This window comes from Perissodus microlepis, chromosome 2 (assembly GCF_051167445.1).
Source record: "Perissodus microlepis isolate ML-2025 ecotype Zambia chromosome 2, ASM5116744v1, whole genome shotgun sequence".
In the NCBI taxonomy this organism is placed as follows: Eukaryota; Metazoa; Chordata; class Actinopteri; order Cichliformes; family Cichlidae; genus Perissodus; species Perissodus microlepis.
Genome location: NC_140462.1, coordinates 4,738,888 through 4,756,904, shown reverse-complemented (window position 1 = coordinate 4,756,904; position 18,017 = coordinate 4,738,888). Strand labels below are relative to the sequence as shown.

Here is an 18,017-nt window from a genome sequence, read left to right as displayed (position 1 = left end):
TTTTCAGCACCTTCTGCGAAACATGTGCAGTGGGAAGAGGCCTTTCCTCAGTAAGAGAAGAAAAATTCAAGCTCTGTGCGATGTTTTAAATCACTTTCAAGGCAAGCGTGACACAGGACCCACATGTCATGAACACCGGCATCCTCCTTTAAACTCAATACTTCATGCAAACAGCCCTCTGTCTTTTCATTGATGCTTAACAGCTGCTTTACAACTCATATCAGGTCATATCTTCAACGTCGTCTCATGTATAGGCTGACAGACATTTAACTTAAAAGGAGATACATCTGAAGTAATATAGCGAGAATGCGTGAACGCTCGTAACTTTTCTAGCTTACTTAGACTTACAAGGCTAGTCTAGGTCCATCCATAAACAAAGTATGTGTCAAAAAAGGTGTAGAAAGCAAAAAAACAGAGCAGGTAAAGGGAAGAGTAAACAGCGATGAGAAGACAGAGCACACCAGCGAAGAAAAAAAAAAAAAGGGAAATCACCTGATATCTTCTTGTTGCCTCACCTTTCTGTTTGGTCACTTTTCTCACTGTCATGGCTGCCTGTCGCTTCTGGTACTCAGAGATCTCAAAACCTAAAAGACAACAGCGTTATGTGCTGGAGAGAAGTTTCACACAGGGTCTGCAGATTAAAAAAGTTTTATTTAAATAACTTTAAAATACAGTAAAACTTCTTTAATTTGGAATTCACAGAGCTCCTGAGAGCTAATTTTACTGTATGTGGAAACTAGAGGAAGCATCATTCAGTCCCAGCAATAAACAAAATCCTGTCCAGTCTGAAAAACACTTTGTAGTTTATCACCTTCTGCTACATTTTGAGCACAGCCCAGCCAGCCGGAGAAAAGCCCAATTATCACTTTGGTCTTTCAGATTCAAAATCTACAAACCTCAGAGATAAAAAAGGTGCATCACCCTGCAGACAGCAATGGCCCTGTAACCATCACAAGAGGCTCATGCTTGTGACAAGAAAACAACACTGATGTCTGCATCTGCTGATCTGTAACGTTAGCTACAACCACGCTCCTTTTGGTTGGAAAGAACAGGTCGCACATGAAACTGCTGACAACAAGGTTTGTAGACATTGTGGGCTATGCAGGTCATGATTTCTAGGAAGTGGCGCTGCTGCAATGTTTTCAAACATTGTTTTGTAAAGCTTTGATTACCTGCATCTCCATTCAATTCAAGGGAAGGCAGATAGTTCTAAAACTTGTATTTTTAAAACTAGACAACTTGCACTGAAACGATCTAAATGGATAAATGGCCGAGGAAGAAAAAATGTAACTTTTTGGGTGAACTGTCCCTTTGATGTTAGCTCATGTTTTTTGCAGTGAATTCCAACAAAGTATTTGCCCCTTTCTTATTTTTTTTCTTATTTTTTTGCATATTTGTCACACTTTCATCTTTCAGATAATATGGGAAATTTTAATATTAGACAAAAATAACCAGAGTAAATACCAAATGCAGTGTTTAAATGAGCATTTCATCTATTAAGGGAAAAAGCTATCGAAAGCCTACCTGGCCCTGTGTGAAAAAGTAGTTCCCCCTAAATCTAATAACTGACCGTGTGACCCTTGGCAGCAAGAACTGTAATAACGTGCTTGCAATAACTGGTAATGACTCTTTCACATCACTGTGGAAGAATTTTGGCCCATTCTTCTTTGCAAAATTGTTTTAATCCAGCCACAGGGGAGGGTTTCAAGCATGAATGGTTATGCCAAAGCATCTCAATCAGGCTGAAGTGATTAGGCCACTCCACAACCTTAATTTTTGTGTTTTCAGAAGTGGACCTGCTGGTGTGTTTTTGGATCATTGTCCTGGTGCATAGCTTAAGTGCTATTGAGCTTCAGGGCATGAACTGATGGCCAGACATTCTCCTTCGGGATTTTCTGGTAGAGAGAAGAATTTATGGTTTCATCAATTATGGCAGGTCATTCAGGTCCTGAAGCAGCAAAGGTAAATGGCCTGTATTTGTATAGCGCTTTACTAGTCCCTAAGGACCCCAAAGCGCTTTACACATCCAGTCATCCACACATTCACACACTGGTGATGACAGCTACAATGTAGCCACAGCCACCCTGGGGCGCACTGACAGAGGCGAGGCTGCCGGACACTGGCGCCACCGGGCCCTCTGACCACCACCAGTAGGCAACGGGTGAAGTGTCTTGCCCAAGAACAACGACTGAGACTGTCCGAGCCGGGGCTCAAACCGGCAACCTTCCGATTACAAGACGAACTCCCAACTCTTGAGCCACGATCGCAAAGCAGCTCCAGACCATCACACTACCACCACCATGTTTGACTGTTGGTACGATGTCCTTGTTAGCTCCTTGCCAGATGCAATGGGGCTCAAACTTTCCAAAAAGTTCAGCTTTTGAAGATATTTCCCAGTTTTATGGATCATCAAAATGGTTTCTGGCAAATGCAACAGAAGATTTTGTGATCTTTTTGGTCAGCAGTGGTTTTCGCCTTGAACATTTTGCCAAGCCTCTTTCTTATTGTTGAATCATGAATGCTGACCTTAACTGAGACGAGTGAGGCCTGCAGTTCTTGTTGATGTTGTTCTGGGTTCTGTTGTGACCTCCTGGATGAGCCGCTAATGCGTCCTTGGAGTAATTTTGGTAGGCCGGTCACTCCTGGGAAGGTTCACCACTGTCACCGCTTTCTGAATATTAGCTCTCACCATGGTTCGCTGGAGTCCCAAAGCCTTAGAAATGGCTTTGTAATTACTTTTTCACACAGGGCCAGGTAGACTGGCATAGCTTTTTTCCCTTAATGAATGAAATCACCATTTAAAAACTGCATTTTGGATTTACTCAGGTTTTCTTAGTAAAATATTAAAATGTGCTTGACGATCTCATCTATGTAAATGTGATAAATATACAAAAGAATAAACTGAAGTTCCAGCATTTTGTGAACAAAACTAATAGTTTTCAAACAGGGAGGTGTAGAGCGGTGTGTGACTAACCGATTTTCTCATCCTCCTGCACCATCTTCCTCTCCTCGGCGAAGGCCCTGAGCCAGCGGATCTTCTCCTCTGGCTTCTTGGCCAGGAAGATGTGGATCTCCTCGCTGTCTTTGTTGCACAATTTAAAGGCATTCTTCACACTAACGTTGAAGTCTTCGTCACGCCCGTCTATAGTGTCCCGCACCTCGTAGCGATCCATGTCAATGCGGCCCTTATAGTACAGGATGTCCCGGCGTATCAGATCCTGGTGAAGAGCAGATAGATTTTTGTCATTGTGTGTGTGCTGAATCTTAGAGGAGCCGACAAACACGGTATCTCGAGAGTCTGCCTTACGCGACACCTTTCACTCACACGCCGCAGAAAACAGCTCTATTTTTCAGTTCTTTGCCTAATATCACAAAAAAGGACGCATGGCACTAGATTATCAGATACACCACTAAAACCAGACGAATGACTGTAAAATGACACCGCCATGAATCGAATCTTTGTATAGCAGGGGTCTCAAACTCATGTAACATCACGGGGTGCATCCAGTGTAATTTCATATTAAATGGGCCACATCAGTGAAGGTGCCTAATAACGCCTGATAACAGTGCCTAATAACTTTTTTAAAAATGTCCATTTACTAAGCACATGAAGACGTTCAACTACAAATGTAATTCCTGAGCTATTTTAAGATGAAAAAGCTTAATTTTAGCAATATCTCTGTTTTTTTGCATGAAGAGAAAATTTTATTAAATCAGAAATGTTTCAGGACGGCCCATTGGGTTTACACTGTAAAGGAAATAAAGAAATAAAAGAACCTGAAATTTAAAAAATACATCTCATGTGAATTCATAGAAAATATCATATTTTTTTTACTGTGTAAAACTGAAAATTCTGTTGTAAATTGTGAAAAAGGCTCTTTTTGGTGTATGTCAGGTCATGGAATATGTCCTTTTTAGTAAGAAGAAATTACAGTTAAAGGTTCAAAATTTATGTTCTGAAATTTCAACTTTCTATCTATTAATTTCTGAGCAACATGATTTTTGAGTACCTGAGCCCAACACACCAGCAGCTATAAAACACATACTGCAAAAGACACAAACACAACTAATGAATGAGTATTGACTGACATTGTTATTGCTTTGCATTTCAGCTCTCCACGAGCACACGCAGCACAATAACTGTAACCCTTCCAACTTTCATCATTTGCAGGAACAAGATGGCCACATGAAAAATTCTTCGCCGCGACCCCTCCCTCAGGAGGAAATGAACATCCCGTTACGCTGCGAGGTCGACGAAGGTACAAAGAAAGGATCGGGTGTCTTTTAATAAGTATGCAGAGGCAAATGTGCATCTTTGTGCTGATAAGGAAGAGATGAGAGGAAAAGAAGGCAGGCAACATGTAATGTGCTCCTCACGCATCCCGAGGGCTCTTAGGAGCCGATGCATATGTAGCACTGAGGATGCTGGATAAGCAAGAATAAAAACAAAGACTGGAATTTATAATGTAGAATGACTCGGAGCAGATTTTTGTTAGTGGACCAGAACAGCAGGCACACAGAGAGGTCTGAGGACGTACCTGAGTTCATTTCTGGTGCCAGAGATGTTCAAATGTGACAAGTCAGGGGAGGGTGTGTGTGTGCGTGGAAAGACAATATAACTCCAAGTCTTTGTTTTTTGTTCTGGTTGTGTGTTTGTCTGTGTAGTGATAAAACTATTGTTCCTCTGCTTCCACGCGTGTGTGTTCGTGATGCAGTTTTTCAGCCTCTGTGTGTGTTTGTGTCTAAGTGTCTGCCTGCATTTGTGTCTGTATCTCTGTGCGTGTATTGAGTCAATCCAGGCGTGAACATTCGTCTGACAGGCGAGCACAGCCTTGGTGCATTAGAGCCTAAACTACCAAAGCTCCATTTTGTGAAAGGCACTGAGGATTTGAACGCATCTTCAGCGAAGGCTGGTGCGTCTCATGCAGCATTATGTAATCTGTTTTCAGCTCTTGACTCAGGTTGTAAGAATTCACATTGTCTTCAAGCGTCTCTGTCACCAGCCATGTGATCTTGCAACTTCCAAGAACACGAGTGGAGGCTACATTTCAGCTTCTAAGCATGTTTTCACTCAATAAAGTCTTTAAATAAAGGGAAGACGTTGAAGAGAGACACAGCCTTACCTTCTTACAGAGGACCAGCTGGTGATCAAAGAGGAAGAAGACTCGCTGCTGGCTGCGTCCATACGGCTGATAGATCCATGACAACTCCCCAGTGTAGATGAGCTCTGAGCTCCTGTCCAATATATCATCCCCCTAGACATAAACGCAACAGTTAAAGAGTTAACGAATGAAAAGAATACTCCTGCTACAGCAAAAATTCATTTACTCATCACCGTTAGTCGCACTCAGCCTGTGGAAACAGTTACATAATATATTTTGTGGTTCACAAAGAAGTCTTGGAAATTAAACCTGATAATGTCATAATCATGTCATCAGGGATAAATCGGAATTATGGAACGTTTTTTACAGGCTGAAACATCTAAATGTCTCTCCAGGTAGGAAGGGGGAGTGCTTGAAACCAACCAATCTTGAAACCAACTAGTAAATAAAATAAAATCTTATTACAAGCTGCACAACTTTGCAAAGTGCAGTAGTGCTGGATTAATCCTTTGGAAATCAGTCAACACACAGTTACGTCCTGCTCTGAAAATCAAGGTGTCTTTTTCAGTTATTAAACACTCGCTTTCCTGCTGTGTGTGTTTCAATCCCAGATCATCTGTTTTTTGGTATGTTAGTAAAAAAGCGCTCGTCGGCCTACAGGCATTTAAAAAGAGACTAAGACAGTCACATCATTTAAACATAAGATGGCAGTCCAGAGTGTTCAGCTGGCAAAGTCAAAACAAACTACCTTATTTATGTTATTTACTTTATTGCAGTCATTACTTTGTAGCCCAGCGTGAGAGTCTCTGCCTTATTAGTCTCCTCTGCTCTGTGTTTCACTGTGTCTCGACTATGTGTGTAACAATGAAAAAGGAGCAGAGGAAAGATGTTACTCAACTTCAAGTCAAGCCACTACGTTACTGTAAGTATAACTAAAACTTCCCAACAGGTGTTCATCTGTCAACTAAAATGCACCAGGATGCCTTGAAGTAGTTATAAAGATTTTATTTGTTTATTATTTCTTTATTATTTAACACTTTTTGCAAAGAAATGAAAAATTACCGGCACAAGTAAATGTTTTTATATCCAGTCTCATACACAGATTAAATACAAAGGACACATCTGAAATGCAGCAGGAGACTATAACGTGTTTTGCGTTTTTGCTCTTTTTCTTCTGCTTGTTTATGAAAGAGAGAGCATAAATATATTATGATATGTTCTTATTGTTATTATTGTATGTTACTGCTTTTGTTGGTGGTAAAATAAAAAGTATGCTCTGAGTAAGTGTGTGTTGCAGTGTGAATTTCTGCAAGTGAAACTACTACCATCAGAGTAAATTAATTATTATCAACAAGCAGCACTGTTGCCCCCAGGAAGGCCTGCGCTTGATTCACAGAGTTTCTTGAAAAGAGTCTGCAGATCAAATCATCTGCATTCATTTGTTTTCCTTTCTCAAACAAACACTTTCTCGCACACGTCAGTCTCAAGCACGTTAACGGGCAATTTAACCGCTTTAATCTCTCTGTGTCGCTGTTCTTAACATTTTTTCTCCAGTTTGGCACCTCATAGTTAACACTAAACATCTGAAAATGCCGCCAAAATATCTCAGTATTCTAAAGTCACTCGACCCGAATCTGCCATGAAAAAATTAGAGAAAAGCCCACAGGGAAAAGCAGCGGCGGGGGAGCTTACTGTAGCATATCACAACCATTCAATGTAATTTACATTGCTACTATGGGCTGCTGGCCATGGCTGGATTTCTTTTATTGCCCTTTGTGCAAAGACCCTTTCTGGTGGTGAAATGAAAACAAAGGCATAGGTGTTGCTGATGGACCCTTTTCTTTAGTCTGAGATGCTTTGGGTGTAAATGCTGTCTACGCCCCACATTTTAGGAATTAATGGCGCCATTTGGGGAAACATAAAAACATAAACATTAAGCTTTCGTTCAGTACAGTACGGTACATTCATACACATACCTCCCAGTCCAGAACCGAGGCTTGCCACTGGGCGATCTTGTCAATATTCTCCAGCCGTCTCTTCCTCTCGTTGATTTGCTGGGTGACGTTCCGCATTACTGCCAGCGCTGCTGCCACGTATCGATAGTCACTACAGACACAGTGCACACATAATTACTCTTGAGTGTTTAAGAGTGTTGTAGCTCTTGGTGGTTGGCCACTCAAAGGCATGTAATGTTGTAGTAGTTAATGATACAGAGTAGCCTATTAAAGAGCGGGGTTATAAACTCAAGTAACAGTAGTAAATCTGCTGGAACACACTCAAAAAAAAGGAAAAAAGACACTGCTATTTAATTTTAATTAGCCACTTTCTCTATTCACAGTTAGCTCCGGCTGCGTCTTTGTTAACTGAGCTGGATTTATCCCTCTGGCTTAGATGTGCTGCAGATCCAATCCTCACTTTGGAAGATAATATGTGTGTGTGTGTGTGTGCTTGTGTGACAGAGAGAGTCCTATATCTGGCAGATTCTCCACTGCTCCTAACAGTCAACACTGCGATCTGGCAGGCCTCGCTGGCAGAGATGGCACCTGTCCCTCTCTGGCTGAGAATGCATGGTTTGTGAATGACCTGGAGCTGGCTGAGACATGCTGAATCACTTACACCATGTTTCCGTGGGTTTGCACGCATGAGTTTGCACATCTGGATGTGCACATATGTGTTTAATGCATGAAAGCTCATCAGCAAATGTTTAGATTACATACTCTGCTTCTGTGCTGCAAAAACATAGATTGTTGTGTGTGTGCCAACACCCGAAGAAAATAATCCTCAATTCATATTTAACCTGTTATCTCACTCTCTCTCCATATATATATATATATATATATATATATATATATATATATATATATATATATATATATATATATACACACAGGGAGTGCAGAATTATTAGGCAAGTTGTATTTTTGAGGAATAATTTTATTATTGAACAACAATGTTCTCAATGAACCCAAAAAACTCATTAATATCAAAGCTGAATGTTTTTGGAAGTAGTTTTTAGTTTGTTTTTAGTTTTAGCTATTTTAGGGGGATATCTGTGTGTGCAGGTGACTATTACTGTGCATAATTATTAGGCAACTTAACAAAAAACAAATATATACCCATTTCAATTATTTATTTTTACCAGTGAAACCAATATAACATCTCCACATTCACAAATATACATTTCTGACATTCAAAAACAAAACAAAAACAAATCAGCGAGCAATATAGCCACCTTTCTTTGCAAGGACACTCAAAAGCCTGCCATCCATGGATTCTGTCAGTGTTTTGATCTGTTCACCATCAACATTGCGTGCAGCAGCAACCACAGCCTCCCAGACACTGTTCAGAGAGGTGTACTGTTTTCCCTCCTTGTAAATCTCACATTTGATGATGGACCACAGGTTCTCAATGGGGTCCAGATCAGGTGAACAAGGTGGCCATGTCATTAGTTTTTCTTCTTTTATACCCTTTCTTGCCAGCCACGCTGTGGAGTACTTGGACGCGTGTGATGGAGCATTGTCCTGCATGAAAATCATGTTTTTCTTGAAGGATGCAGACTTCTTCCTGTACCACTGCTTGAAGAAGGTGTCTTCCAGAAACTGGCAGTAGGACTGGGAGTTGAGCTTGACTCCATCCTCAACCCGAAAAGGCCCCACAAGCTCATCTTTGATGATACCAGCCCAAACCAGTACTCCACCTCCACCTTGCTGGCGTCTGAGTCGGACTGGAGCTCTCTGCCCTTTACCAATCCAGCCACGGGCCCATCCATCTGGCCCATCAAGACTCACTCTCATTTCATCAGTCCATAAAACCTTAGAAAAACCAGTCTTGAGATATTTCTTGGCCCAGTCTTGACGTTTCAGCTTGTGTGTCTTGTTCAGTGGTGGTCGTCTTTCAGCCTTTCTTACCTTGGCCATGTCTCTGAGTATTGCACACCTTGTGCTTTTGGGCACTCCAGTGATGTTGCAGCTCTGAAATATGGCCAAACTGGTGGCAAGTGGCATCTTGGCAGCTGCACGCTTGACTTTTCTCAGTTCATGGGCAGTTATTTTGCGCCTTGGTTTTTCCACACGCTTCTTGCGACCCTGTTGACTATTTTGAATGAAACGCTTGATTGTTCGATGATCACGCTTCAGAAGCTTTGCAATTTTGAGATTGCTGCATCCCTCTGCAAGATATCTCACTATTTTTGACTTTTCTGAGCCTGTCAAGTCCTTCTTTTGACCCATTTTGCCAAAGGAAAGGACGTTGCCTAATAATTATGCACACCTGATATAGGGTGTTGATGTCATTAGACCACACCCCTTCTCATTACAGAGATGCACATCACCTAATATGCTTAATTGGTAGTAGGCTTTCGAGCCTATACAGCTTGGAGTAAGACAACATGCATGAAGAGGATGATGTGGACAAAATACTCATTTGCCTAATAATTCTGCACTCCCTGTATATATATATATATATATATGTGTGTGGAATGGAATTTAGTATTTTCAAGACAACTTAGAGTTCGTAATGAGATGTTTTCTTCAAAAAAAAAAAAAAGGAAAAAAAAAAAGAGTACAATACAACATTTGCTTCAGTTCATGCATGGATAATTACCGCTTCAGTGGTTTAAACCCAACACCTGCAACAGCTGCATTGCAACACAATGCATCTGGAACAAAATGATGCATCAGTAATGACTTCACTTTTAGAAGCAAATGCATTTCTATGAAAGGGCAACAAATGAAACAGCTGAAAAGTTATTCGTGGCCTCGGCGTACTGTACCTGTGCTCCTGTGCAGTGTATTTAAGAAGCTCGGCCAACTGGAGTGGATATTTGCAGATTTTCTGGACGGGCGTGAGCAAGAAGCCATCTATGGCGATGTCAATCATTTGCTGGAGGAGGCGACAGGCTTCGAAGAAGTGCTGGTACCTGCCATCCCTCATCAGTTTGCTCAGCTCCATACAGGCATCCAAGTGGTTGTTACAGTATTCTGAATAAATCCAGAAACCGTCTTGCTGTAGTGCAAAGGAGTAGAGATGGACATCGTCAGGATAATTAAAAAGAAAAATCATATAAATAGGGGAGTGATTATGGTTTCTAAAACATGCTGTTAGCTGGTTAATTAGCTCCACAATTTAAATATTATCTCAAGATAGCGAGACGAGATAAAAGAAAAATCTATTCTCTTCTTCTTCTTCTTTCATTTTTGGTCTAAGTTTGTCTAAAATATACTCACGTGTTCTAAAAAGCACGGCCCGATTTCAGAGAGGTGCGGCTCCTCTGTGTTGTACTGTTTCTCCAAATCTCTGACAAAACCCATCTGAAAGCGGTAGATGTCCTCGATGTTTCCAAAGATGACCTTCAACTGGTCGTCGTTAAACATGTCCACGCGCTTCCTGCACTGGCGCAAGTAGCCCTGCAAACAACACCAGTTACAGCTACAGTGAGGCTTTGACAGATGATCCTGTTCAGATGAGCACAAACATTTTTCAAAATGAGTATCAGGTCTCGAACTGTGCCATGGCTGCTTGTAGTTAATTAAAAGCCCTGAAGCTTTGGCACTTTGGGAACAGATCTGATATAAGATAGCCAGACTTCTCCCTGCTGTCATTGTGAAATATGCATGCTAATCCTTTTTGTTTTGTTTCTTGAAGTCAGGCTCAGTTCAAATATGCATAATCACAACAGGGACTATCTGAGAAATGTGATATTTCAACGATCAAGTCATTTACTGGTGACGAATTAAAACATCTGAGAAACATAAAAACCATTACAGGCATCTAATAAGTAATTTTTTAAATAATAAAAAAAATCTTAGCATCATTTTGAATTCAGCAGTGCAAAATTTCTTCTTCTCTGTAACTTTTCTAAAACACCGAAGCAACTTACTTTAATGAACTGACCGGCTTTTTAAATCCAGAATATTCTACATCTGTATTTTTGATTGCTTGGTCTGGTTTTTAGCTCTTCAACTTCAGTTTTTATTATTTAAAAGTGAGCTTGTTCAAATCTGTTCCTCAGCTCAGAAATATCCTTTGCCCGTGCATGTCCTTGAATATTTGGAAGATCAAAGTTGCTTACATTAGCAAGACGTGCAGAGGTAAAATCCACGCTTTATTGCAACTATTCTTAAACAAGATGCTTACCTAGATATGACCTGGAATACAAACATGCATAGAGCAGTTTAGGGAAAGATGATTGGAAGACGTGTGATGGAAATCGTCTAAGTTCAAAACTGTTTATTCTAGCATATAGCACTGCCGTGTGCTGTGCATTACGGCCAAACATCTCCACTTTGGTCTTGTCTGTTCAAAGGACATTGTTGCAGAGGTCTTGTTGTTTTTTCAGATGCTTATGAAAACATAAGCATGTTCTTTTTAAAGCGAAGAGGCTTTCTCCTGGCAAACATTGCAAACAAGCCATACTTGTTCAGTCTTTCTTTGATTGCACTGTCATGAACTTTAAACATGCTAACTGAGGGCTGCAGAGTCTGAGATGTAGCGTCGGGGTTTTTTGGAGGTTTTACGAGCATCACACAGTCTGATGATGGAGTGAATATGCTGGGACATGTACTCCTGGGAAGATTGCGGGATTGTGTGAGCACACACCTGAACAACAAAGTGCCAAAACGTCTTCTTTTAGGTGCTCACACTTGCTGATGATTAATCAGTCAAGTGCCTTTTATCATTAGTGTGGTGGCCAGTAAATAACAGTGATTGTCACTTAGATTAGTGAGTTAGATACCACTGTTTAAAGACCAGACACATGCCAGGGAAAAGCAGGCTGTATGTAGTGTATGTTGTAAAGACATTTAAATCAAATGATGCAGCATATAGAGGCAAAATTGTACTAGCTCCAAATATTTTAGAAATTAAGTTATTAATATATTCAAATGTTACAATGTGTGCACTTTATAGAGGATACATGTCTGTTTATTATATATTAGACTGAGATTCCTGGCTTGGGAGCATTTTCAAAGAGCTGCAATTCTAATAATATAAAAAATGGCCAGGGTTTTGTTTATTTTTATTAGGTGTGAATTTTAGCTTGTCACTTCAGGATGATTCATAATATAATGACAAATTTAGTCTGGACTGCTGGGACCACTGTGTACAGCTGACATATTGCGGTTTTGCATTTAGCTAAAAAAGCATTATTTTTGGCCTGTTTAGCAAACGAGAAAGAAAAAAAAATGCCTGGAATAAAAGTGTGAATGTGGGAGTGTTACGAATTTATGCAAGATACTAGATGCGTAGCATCAAAAAGACTGCTGCTTTTTAATTAATTCAGCTTCATACCATATACTTTATAACCTGTCCTGCTCTTACTTGACATATTAAAGCAAAGCCGGGAACAGCAGTGTATATAGATGTGTGATTTATGAATGTGTGCCGATGTTTAGTACCTCACAGATGTCCTTGAGGTGTTTGATATAATGTCTCTCTGTGCTCATAATCTCATTTATAACGTTAGCCCTCATCTGGTCTCGGTTTTGGAGGGGTGAGCCCAGACATAAGCAGTCATTGGTTGAATCCAGGTGCCCGTTCTGTACCTCGCTGGTTCCCTCAGCTGGCTCTGCTCCACCGTCTTCCTGGTTCACCCACAGCTGAGGACAAATACATTCATGCACACACAAGAGCCACATGCATTCGAATGAGTAAAGAGCTTTCTTAAAGGTTGGGTGGGGGAAAAAAGGATTAGACAACATATTCATATATAATGACCATTGTTAGTATTAACAGGTAATATTAGCTCTCCTAATGTGGTACCAGTCACACATGAAAGCATACACACCCAAACATCCCACATATAAACACAGCGCTTCATTAAGAGGTCCTCTGGTAGTTTAGACAGTGAGTCGCTCTCTTGGTCCAGCATGTCAAAAAACACACTGCCAAACACTCCAGAGTATAAAAAAGCCTCTCTCAGAGACCGAGCACATATTCTGAGGGCATTTAATGTGTGACTCAAAATCTGCCCCCTACACATATGCATGCATATACGCTCAAATACCACCTCGTGATTTCACCGACACTCACGCACACACATAGAGATCCACATACATCGTGTATTCCACTCTCGCTCATAGAAAGGGCCAAGTGAGCGTGTTTTCAGATGCCCAGCAGCCAACACCTGATGACACACAGTTTGCCAAGAGAACATCAAAGAACCGACGGGTAGAATGTCAAACACAAGATGAGAAATGTAGCGCCACAGACAAGCAGAGTGACGGGTGGTAGAGCACTGACTGCAGACGAGAACTAGTAGCACAGCATTAAGACTGAGAAATAGTCAGAGTCAATAGTAAATAGAGTACTGAAGAGAATGATCCATAATTGAACTATAAAAAAAAACGAGTAATTTTTCCAAAATCCATCTAATTCTACGTGAATACATCTGCACAATTTTTTTTAGAATGGCCCTTTAAGGAGACATTTCACATTAGCTTTACTTTTGACTCATCAGTTCTGCCTCTCTATCGACCCCGTTGAGGAATGATGTGATAACGTTAATGTTTGGTAATGTCGAGGGCACGTTGCGTGGACAGACTGGAGCGGGCGGGTGGGCGGGCAGGCTGGATGGGTAGATGAAGCTGGGAAAAAAACGCACCTTTGACGTGGTGTTTTGGAACCGTGGAGTTGCTATGGGGTTGATATAGAAAACCTGTTTTGTTTGGGGCTGAGGAGGGTGGGGTTCCACCTTGGAAAGAGAGAATGACAGAACAGAAAGATACTTTTTGGTTGACAGTCAGTCAGCCTGTCTGCCCTGCCCTCTCAGGAGTGAATATGGAAGGGTGGACAGGTGGGAATGACCATGGAAAGTGTCTGGGTGGGTGCTCTGCTGTGGGATCCCTTCAACTGCAGCAAAGATGCTAATTCTTCCTTCCTTCATAAAGACACTAAACCATATCAGGAATGTTCAACGATATATTCTACTTTGCATCATAAATTGTGTCTTTTTAAAATATTTTTCATTTCAAATTTTTCATTTTCAGAAAAAAGTCTTTTCCTGCTGTATCTGAAATGTATATTTCAGGGTTGCCGCATCACAATTTTATGGATTTCCACTGCCATGCTTCACTGCTTGCTTCCAAATTTGCTGTGATGTCAAATATCATAGTCGCAAATATATGCCTTGGACTAAGACTTCAGGCGAGAAGCCTTCCGCTTTCATCCAAAGAAATTTCAAAAACATATCGCAGAGTTAAACTATGAATATACATCTTCCTGTACAGTCACGCTTCACCATTCCAAGAGAAGTGCAATTACAGAAAGCAGAAGTAAAAGTAGTAGGGAAAGGCATTCAGCGGCAGCGTGCAGTTTTTGGATTCAGCTGAACTAAGACATGGGTGCTATTACATAATCATGATGTAATGCGAGGATGTTGTAAATTTAATTGGATTTCAAGGATAGAAGTTGAAGGTGATGCTACGCTACAAAAAAAAAAAAAAAAAAAGGGGGCTCATCAGCATCTTTGTTTTCTTGTCCCTGAACATCCGATAAAGGCACCTTGCTAGCTGTTTTCTCCTCTCTTCAGTGTTATGTATTATTAAAATAAAGCAGTGGAACTGTGGAACAAGCATATTAATGTGCGTGCTTTGTGAAAGTGTGTTTGTGTAAGGCGGAATAATTGTGCATGTGTACCTTCCAGTATGTTTATTTATCAGCTCGGGTGCATATGTTCATGTGCCTCCATTTGTGTACGTGTGTGGGTGTCTGTTGTGTCTGTGGTCGCTGGCCAGCCATGGCTGCAGCTAACTCACCCGTACAAAGCTGGCAGGGAACCATCCTTCCTCCTCATCAATCTGGCCCCACCACCAGTCCTTGTTGGAGGCATCCAGCACCTTGATGACGTCACCGGCCTTAAACGCCAACTCCCGGTCCGCCATGGTCACATGGTCCCATACCGCCTCAGCGTTGACGATTGAACCTCCACTTATCAACTGTAGGAATTGGAAGGAGAGACAAGAAATACCTTATGTATTATTCTGATCACGTGAAGCCGTGAAGCAGGAGTAAATACTAAACATTGATCAACAGAACACAATCCAACGTGATCCAAAACGGTAAATGAATCAAATCTGAAACTGAATGCAGTACAGTAATATGCCAGATTTTGGCTTCGGTATGCGTGAGTCCTTGTTGTTAAACCCACTCAGATTTCTAATGGAGTTAAACATAGGCCCTCAAAGCCAGGGCCCGCTAGCAGCTCGGGGACTGCACAGCAAATAGAACGGCACAATAGCCAACACAGATCATAGTACAACACAACAATAAAACAACGATACAAAAAAGGCAGAGCTGTTAGTGGGGAAACATTCTGTGTTCAGTGGCACAGCACCAGTCTCCACACAGGGACGGTAATTGGCCCATTATGACATTAGAATAATTACATGTGTTAATGTAATATAAATGCTAAGGAGCAAACAAATGTGAAGGGATAATCTCCTTTCCTTCATGCTGTCACTGGGGCTTGTTATTTTATCTGCAGCAGTCTTCTACCGAACATGAAAGGATGACTCATCAAATCTTTTCTATTGACTTTAAAATCATGAATAAATAATGTGGACATTATGCGACACTAAAAGTAAAGATTGAATTTGTGCAACGTACATGAGCAAAGTTATTTGATGTGCATCAATTAGAGATCGTAAGGTGATCAGTATTCTTTAGGGGGAACCGGAGAAGCTAAAGGTTGTTCTCATTAAAAGACATGTTCTTTAGCGCCTGAAATCATCAATCTAAAGCGTCACCATCTGTCACACTGATCACTTAGCTCTGTTACCTTGTGAAGCACAACCCCATGCATGCGTGCAGCCCCACGTTTTTACTCTGTATGCATGAAACCTGTGTATGCATCCGTGGAACAAATCCAACTGTTTGTCCCAATTGTTCTCTCCACAGTAGTGTTCATCAGCATTCTCCAGTCCGGAGCTTAACCACGCATCCAGTCCCTGGGGCTGTGGGCAGAGCAGCCAGCGCTAACCAACCCTGACAAGGGATGCTGTGGCTCTAGGTAAGGACTTATCAAAGGCCTGCAGAAATAGCTGTCACAGGGATGGCTACAAAATTAGTTCCTTACTTCTCTTAAGGCCTTTGCATAATCCTATTGAGCTACTTTCATTTTATACATTTAGCTAATTGTTTTTTTTTCTCTTTAATTATCTAAGATTATTTTGTCTATTGTAAAAGACAAAAATGACCCTCCTACCTCTACCTCAGTCTAGCACAAAATTGCATTTCTACCTTCCTGCCGATGCAGAGAGTTTGCAGTGTGTCTATAAGAAACAACACAGTGTGTGCGTGTGTCAAACTCAGCAGCTACATGGGCCCTCCAACCTGTAGACAAGACCACAACCCTGATGGATTACTGAGACAGCTACAGGGGCTATAAGCCAATCAGGGCAGAGAAGTGAATACAGGGAGGGACGGACTTCCATGCCTGGAAGTGAAAGAACAGCCGTCGTCATGGTGACAGATGAGGATGCTTCACTGATATTGACAAGATGATGGGATGAGGCAAGGACATTTCAGGGTGCACCACAATATTTACACATTTAGGCGCGTGTGCGTGTGTGAGAGAGTAGTCACACACAAAGAGTGACCACCGAATAACTGCAGTATCACTCAGCTATTAAATATTAAAATCAATCACAAACTGCAATTTCAAATTAAATCTAAAAATGCAAAGGAAAACAGCACGGGCCTCTGCAGACAGTTCGGAGATCAAAGATGCCATCAAGCGGGTCTGTTTAGCCAGGCATCACTTTGGACAGGTAGCTGGGGTAACAATAGCTGTAGCCTATATCTCAAAGTGCTCCACTTCAGGAAGAGAGGAGGGTTACCGCAAAAACATGTGTCACGCTGCCATGGAAACAGGACCAATAAGTAGTGCTCAAAAACATTAAAAAAATCATTGCTGGTTCAGGAAAGGGAATTTAAATTATCTATTAGGGAAAAAATCACCTGAAGGAATAACTAGTGGAAGCTAAATCAGCTCCACTTGACTTACACCATAAAAAGAAGCCCATAGAAGAGATGAGCCTTGGCACTGAGGTCAGCCTTGCTTCTTGCCCTCCCACCCCCTCGCCGTCCCTCCAGCACCACTCCATTTTCAGCTCCATTCACTACAAGTGCAATCTCTCTTGTCCCCATCAATCTGCTGTAATACGGGCAACAGACAGAAAGAGCAAAGGAAAAGAGGGATGGAGATCCATTCACAGTGTTCCTCCCTCCTCAGTTCTTTCCGTTTATCCCTCCATCTCTCTAATGAGATCAGTACTGCCCTCTCCAATATACTGCATCCTTTTTTCCCTCTACATGTCTGAATAAATTAAAAGCATTACATAATCAATCTTCCCCCGTTCCCGCCTAAGCACGGCCCCATACCTAGCTGGATAATACAGTAAACACACAGAGCCAAGCACAGAGAGGGCTTGCTCATCATACTCATCATTACATGTGTGTCTATCAGCTGTCATGACCTATGTCATCATTATGGGCACACTGCAGTTCCAACGTGAAAGATCAGAGGGCTAAGCAGATATCTCTGAACCGCAAAACCCGTATTTGGGTCAATGCAAATGAATGCAGAGGAATCTTTCCCTTTATATAGGCGTATGTGACAGTGCTTTCTGTTACATGTCAGAGCACAGACATGGAGCCTGACACGGAAATGTGTACGAATAGAAAGCAGATTCACTTGCTTATATCATCTTTGCAGCGCAACACATCAGCATTCACTGCACTGGCAAAGCCACTGCATTCCAACATCCTCCTCTGTACCCAGCCTTAGCACAGCTGCACCAAAGTACCAATAGCATCCCTGAACAAGCACGCATACACACACACACACACACACACACACACACACACACACACACACGCCTTTAGCCAACCTTACCATGTTTGTGGCATGTAACTGTT

At 41.5% G+C, this 18,017-nt stretch overlaps 1 protein-coding gene across 6 annotated transcripts in view; it reads right to left on the bottom strand.

Annotated features, from left to right (window-relative positions):
* Window positions 1-18,017, bottom strand: part of LOC146392086 (rho guanine nucleotide exchange factor 9) — a 50,973-nt gene that overhangs the window by 8,982 nt on the left and 23,974 nt on the right. For 3 of the 6 annotated variants that reach the window (XM_084941279.1, XM_084941262.1, XM_084941292.1), the window contains 9 exons: window positions 14,855-15,034; window positions 13,702-13,791; window positions 12,497-12,697; window positions 10,328-10,507; window positions 9,874-10,106; window positions 7,079-7,208; window positions 5,124-5,255; window positions 2,975-3,218; window positions 516-584 (listed from right to left, as the gene is read on the bottom strand). In XM_084941279.1, the coding sequence (XP_084797405.1) occupies window positions 516-584; window positions 2,975-3,218; window positions 5,124-5,255; window positions 7,079-7,208; window positions 9,874-10,106; window positions 10,328-10,507; window positions 12,497-12,697; window positions 13,702-13,791; window positions 14,855-15,034 (1,459 nt within the window). Of the gene's footprint in view, window positions 1-492; window positions 585-2,974; window positions 3,219-5,123; window positions 5,256-7,078; window positions 7,209-9,873; window positions 10,107-10,327; window positions 10,508-12,496; window positions 12,698-13,701; window positions 13,792-14,854; window positions 15,035-18,017 lie in introns of all 6 variants that reach the window. The other 3 variants (XM_084941271.1, XM_084941299.1, XM_084941285.1) reach the window with 2 other exon arrangements.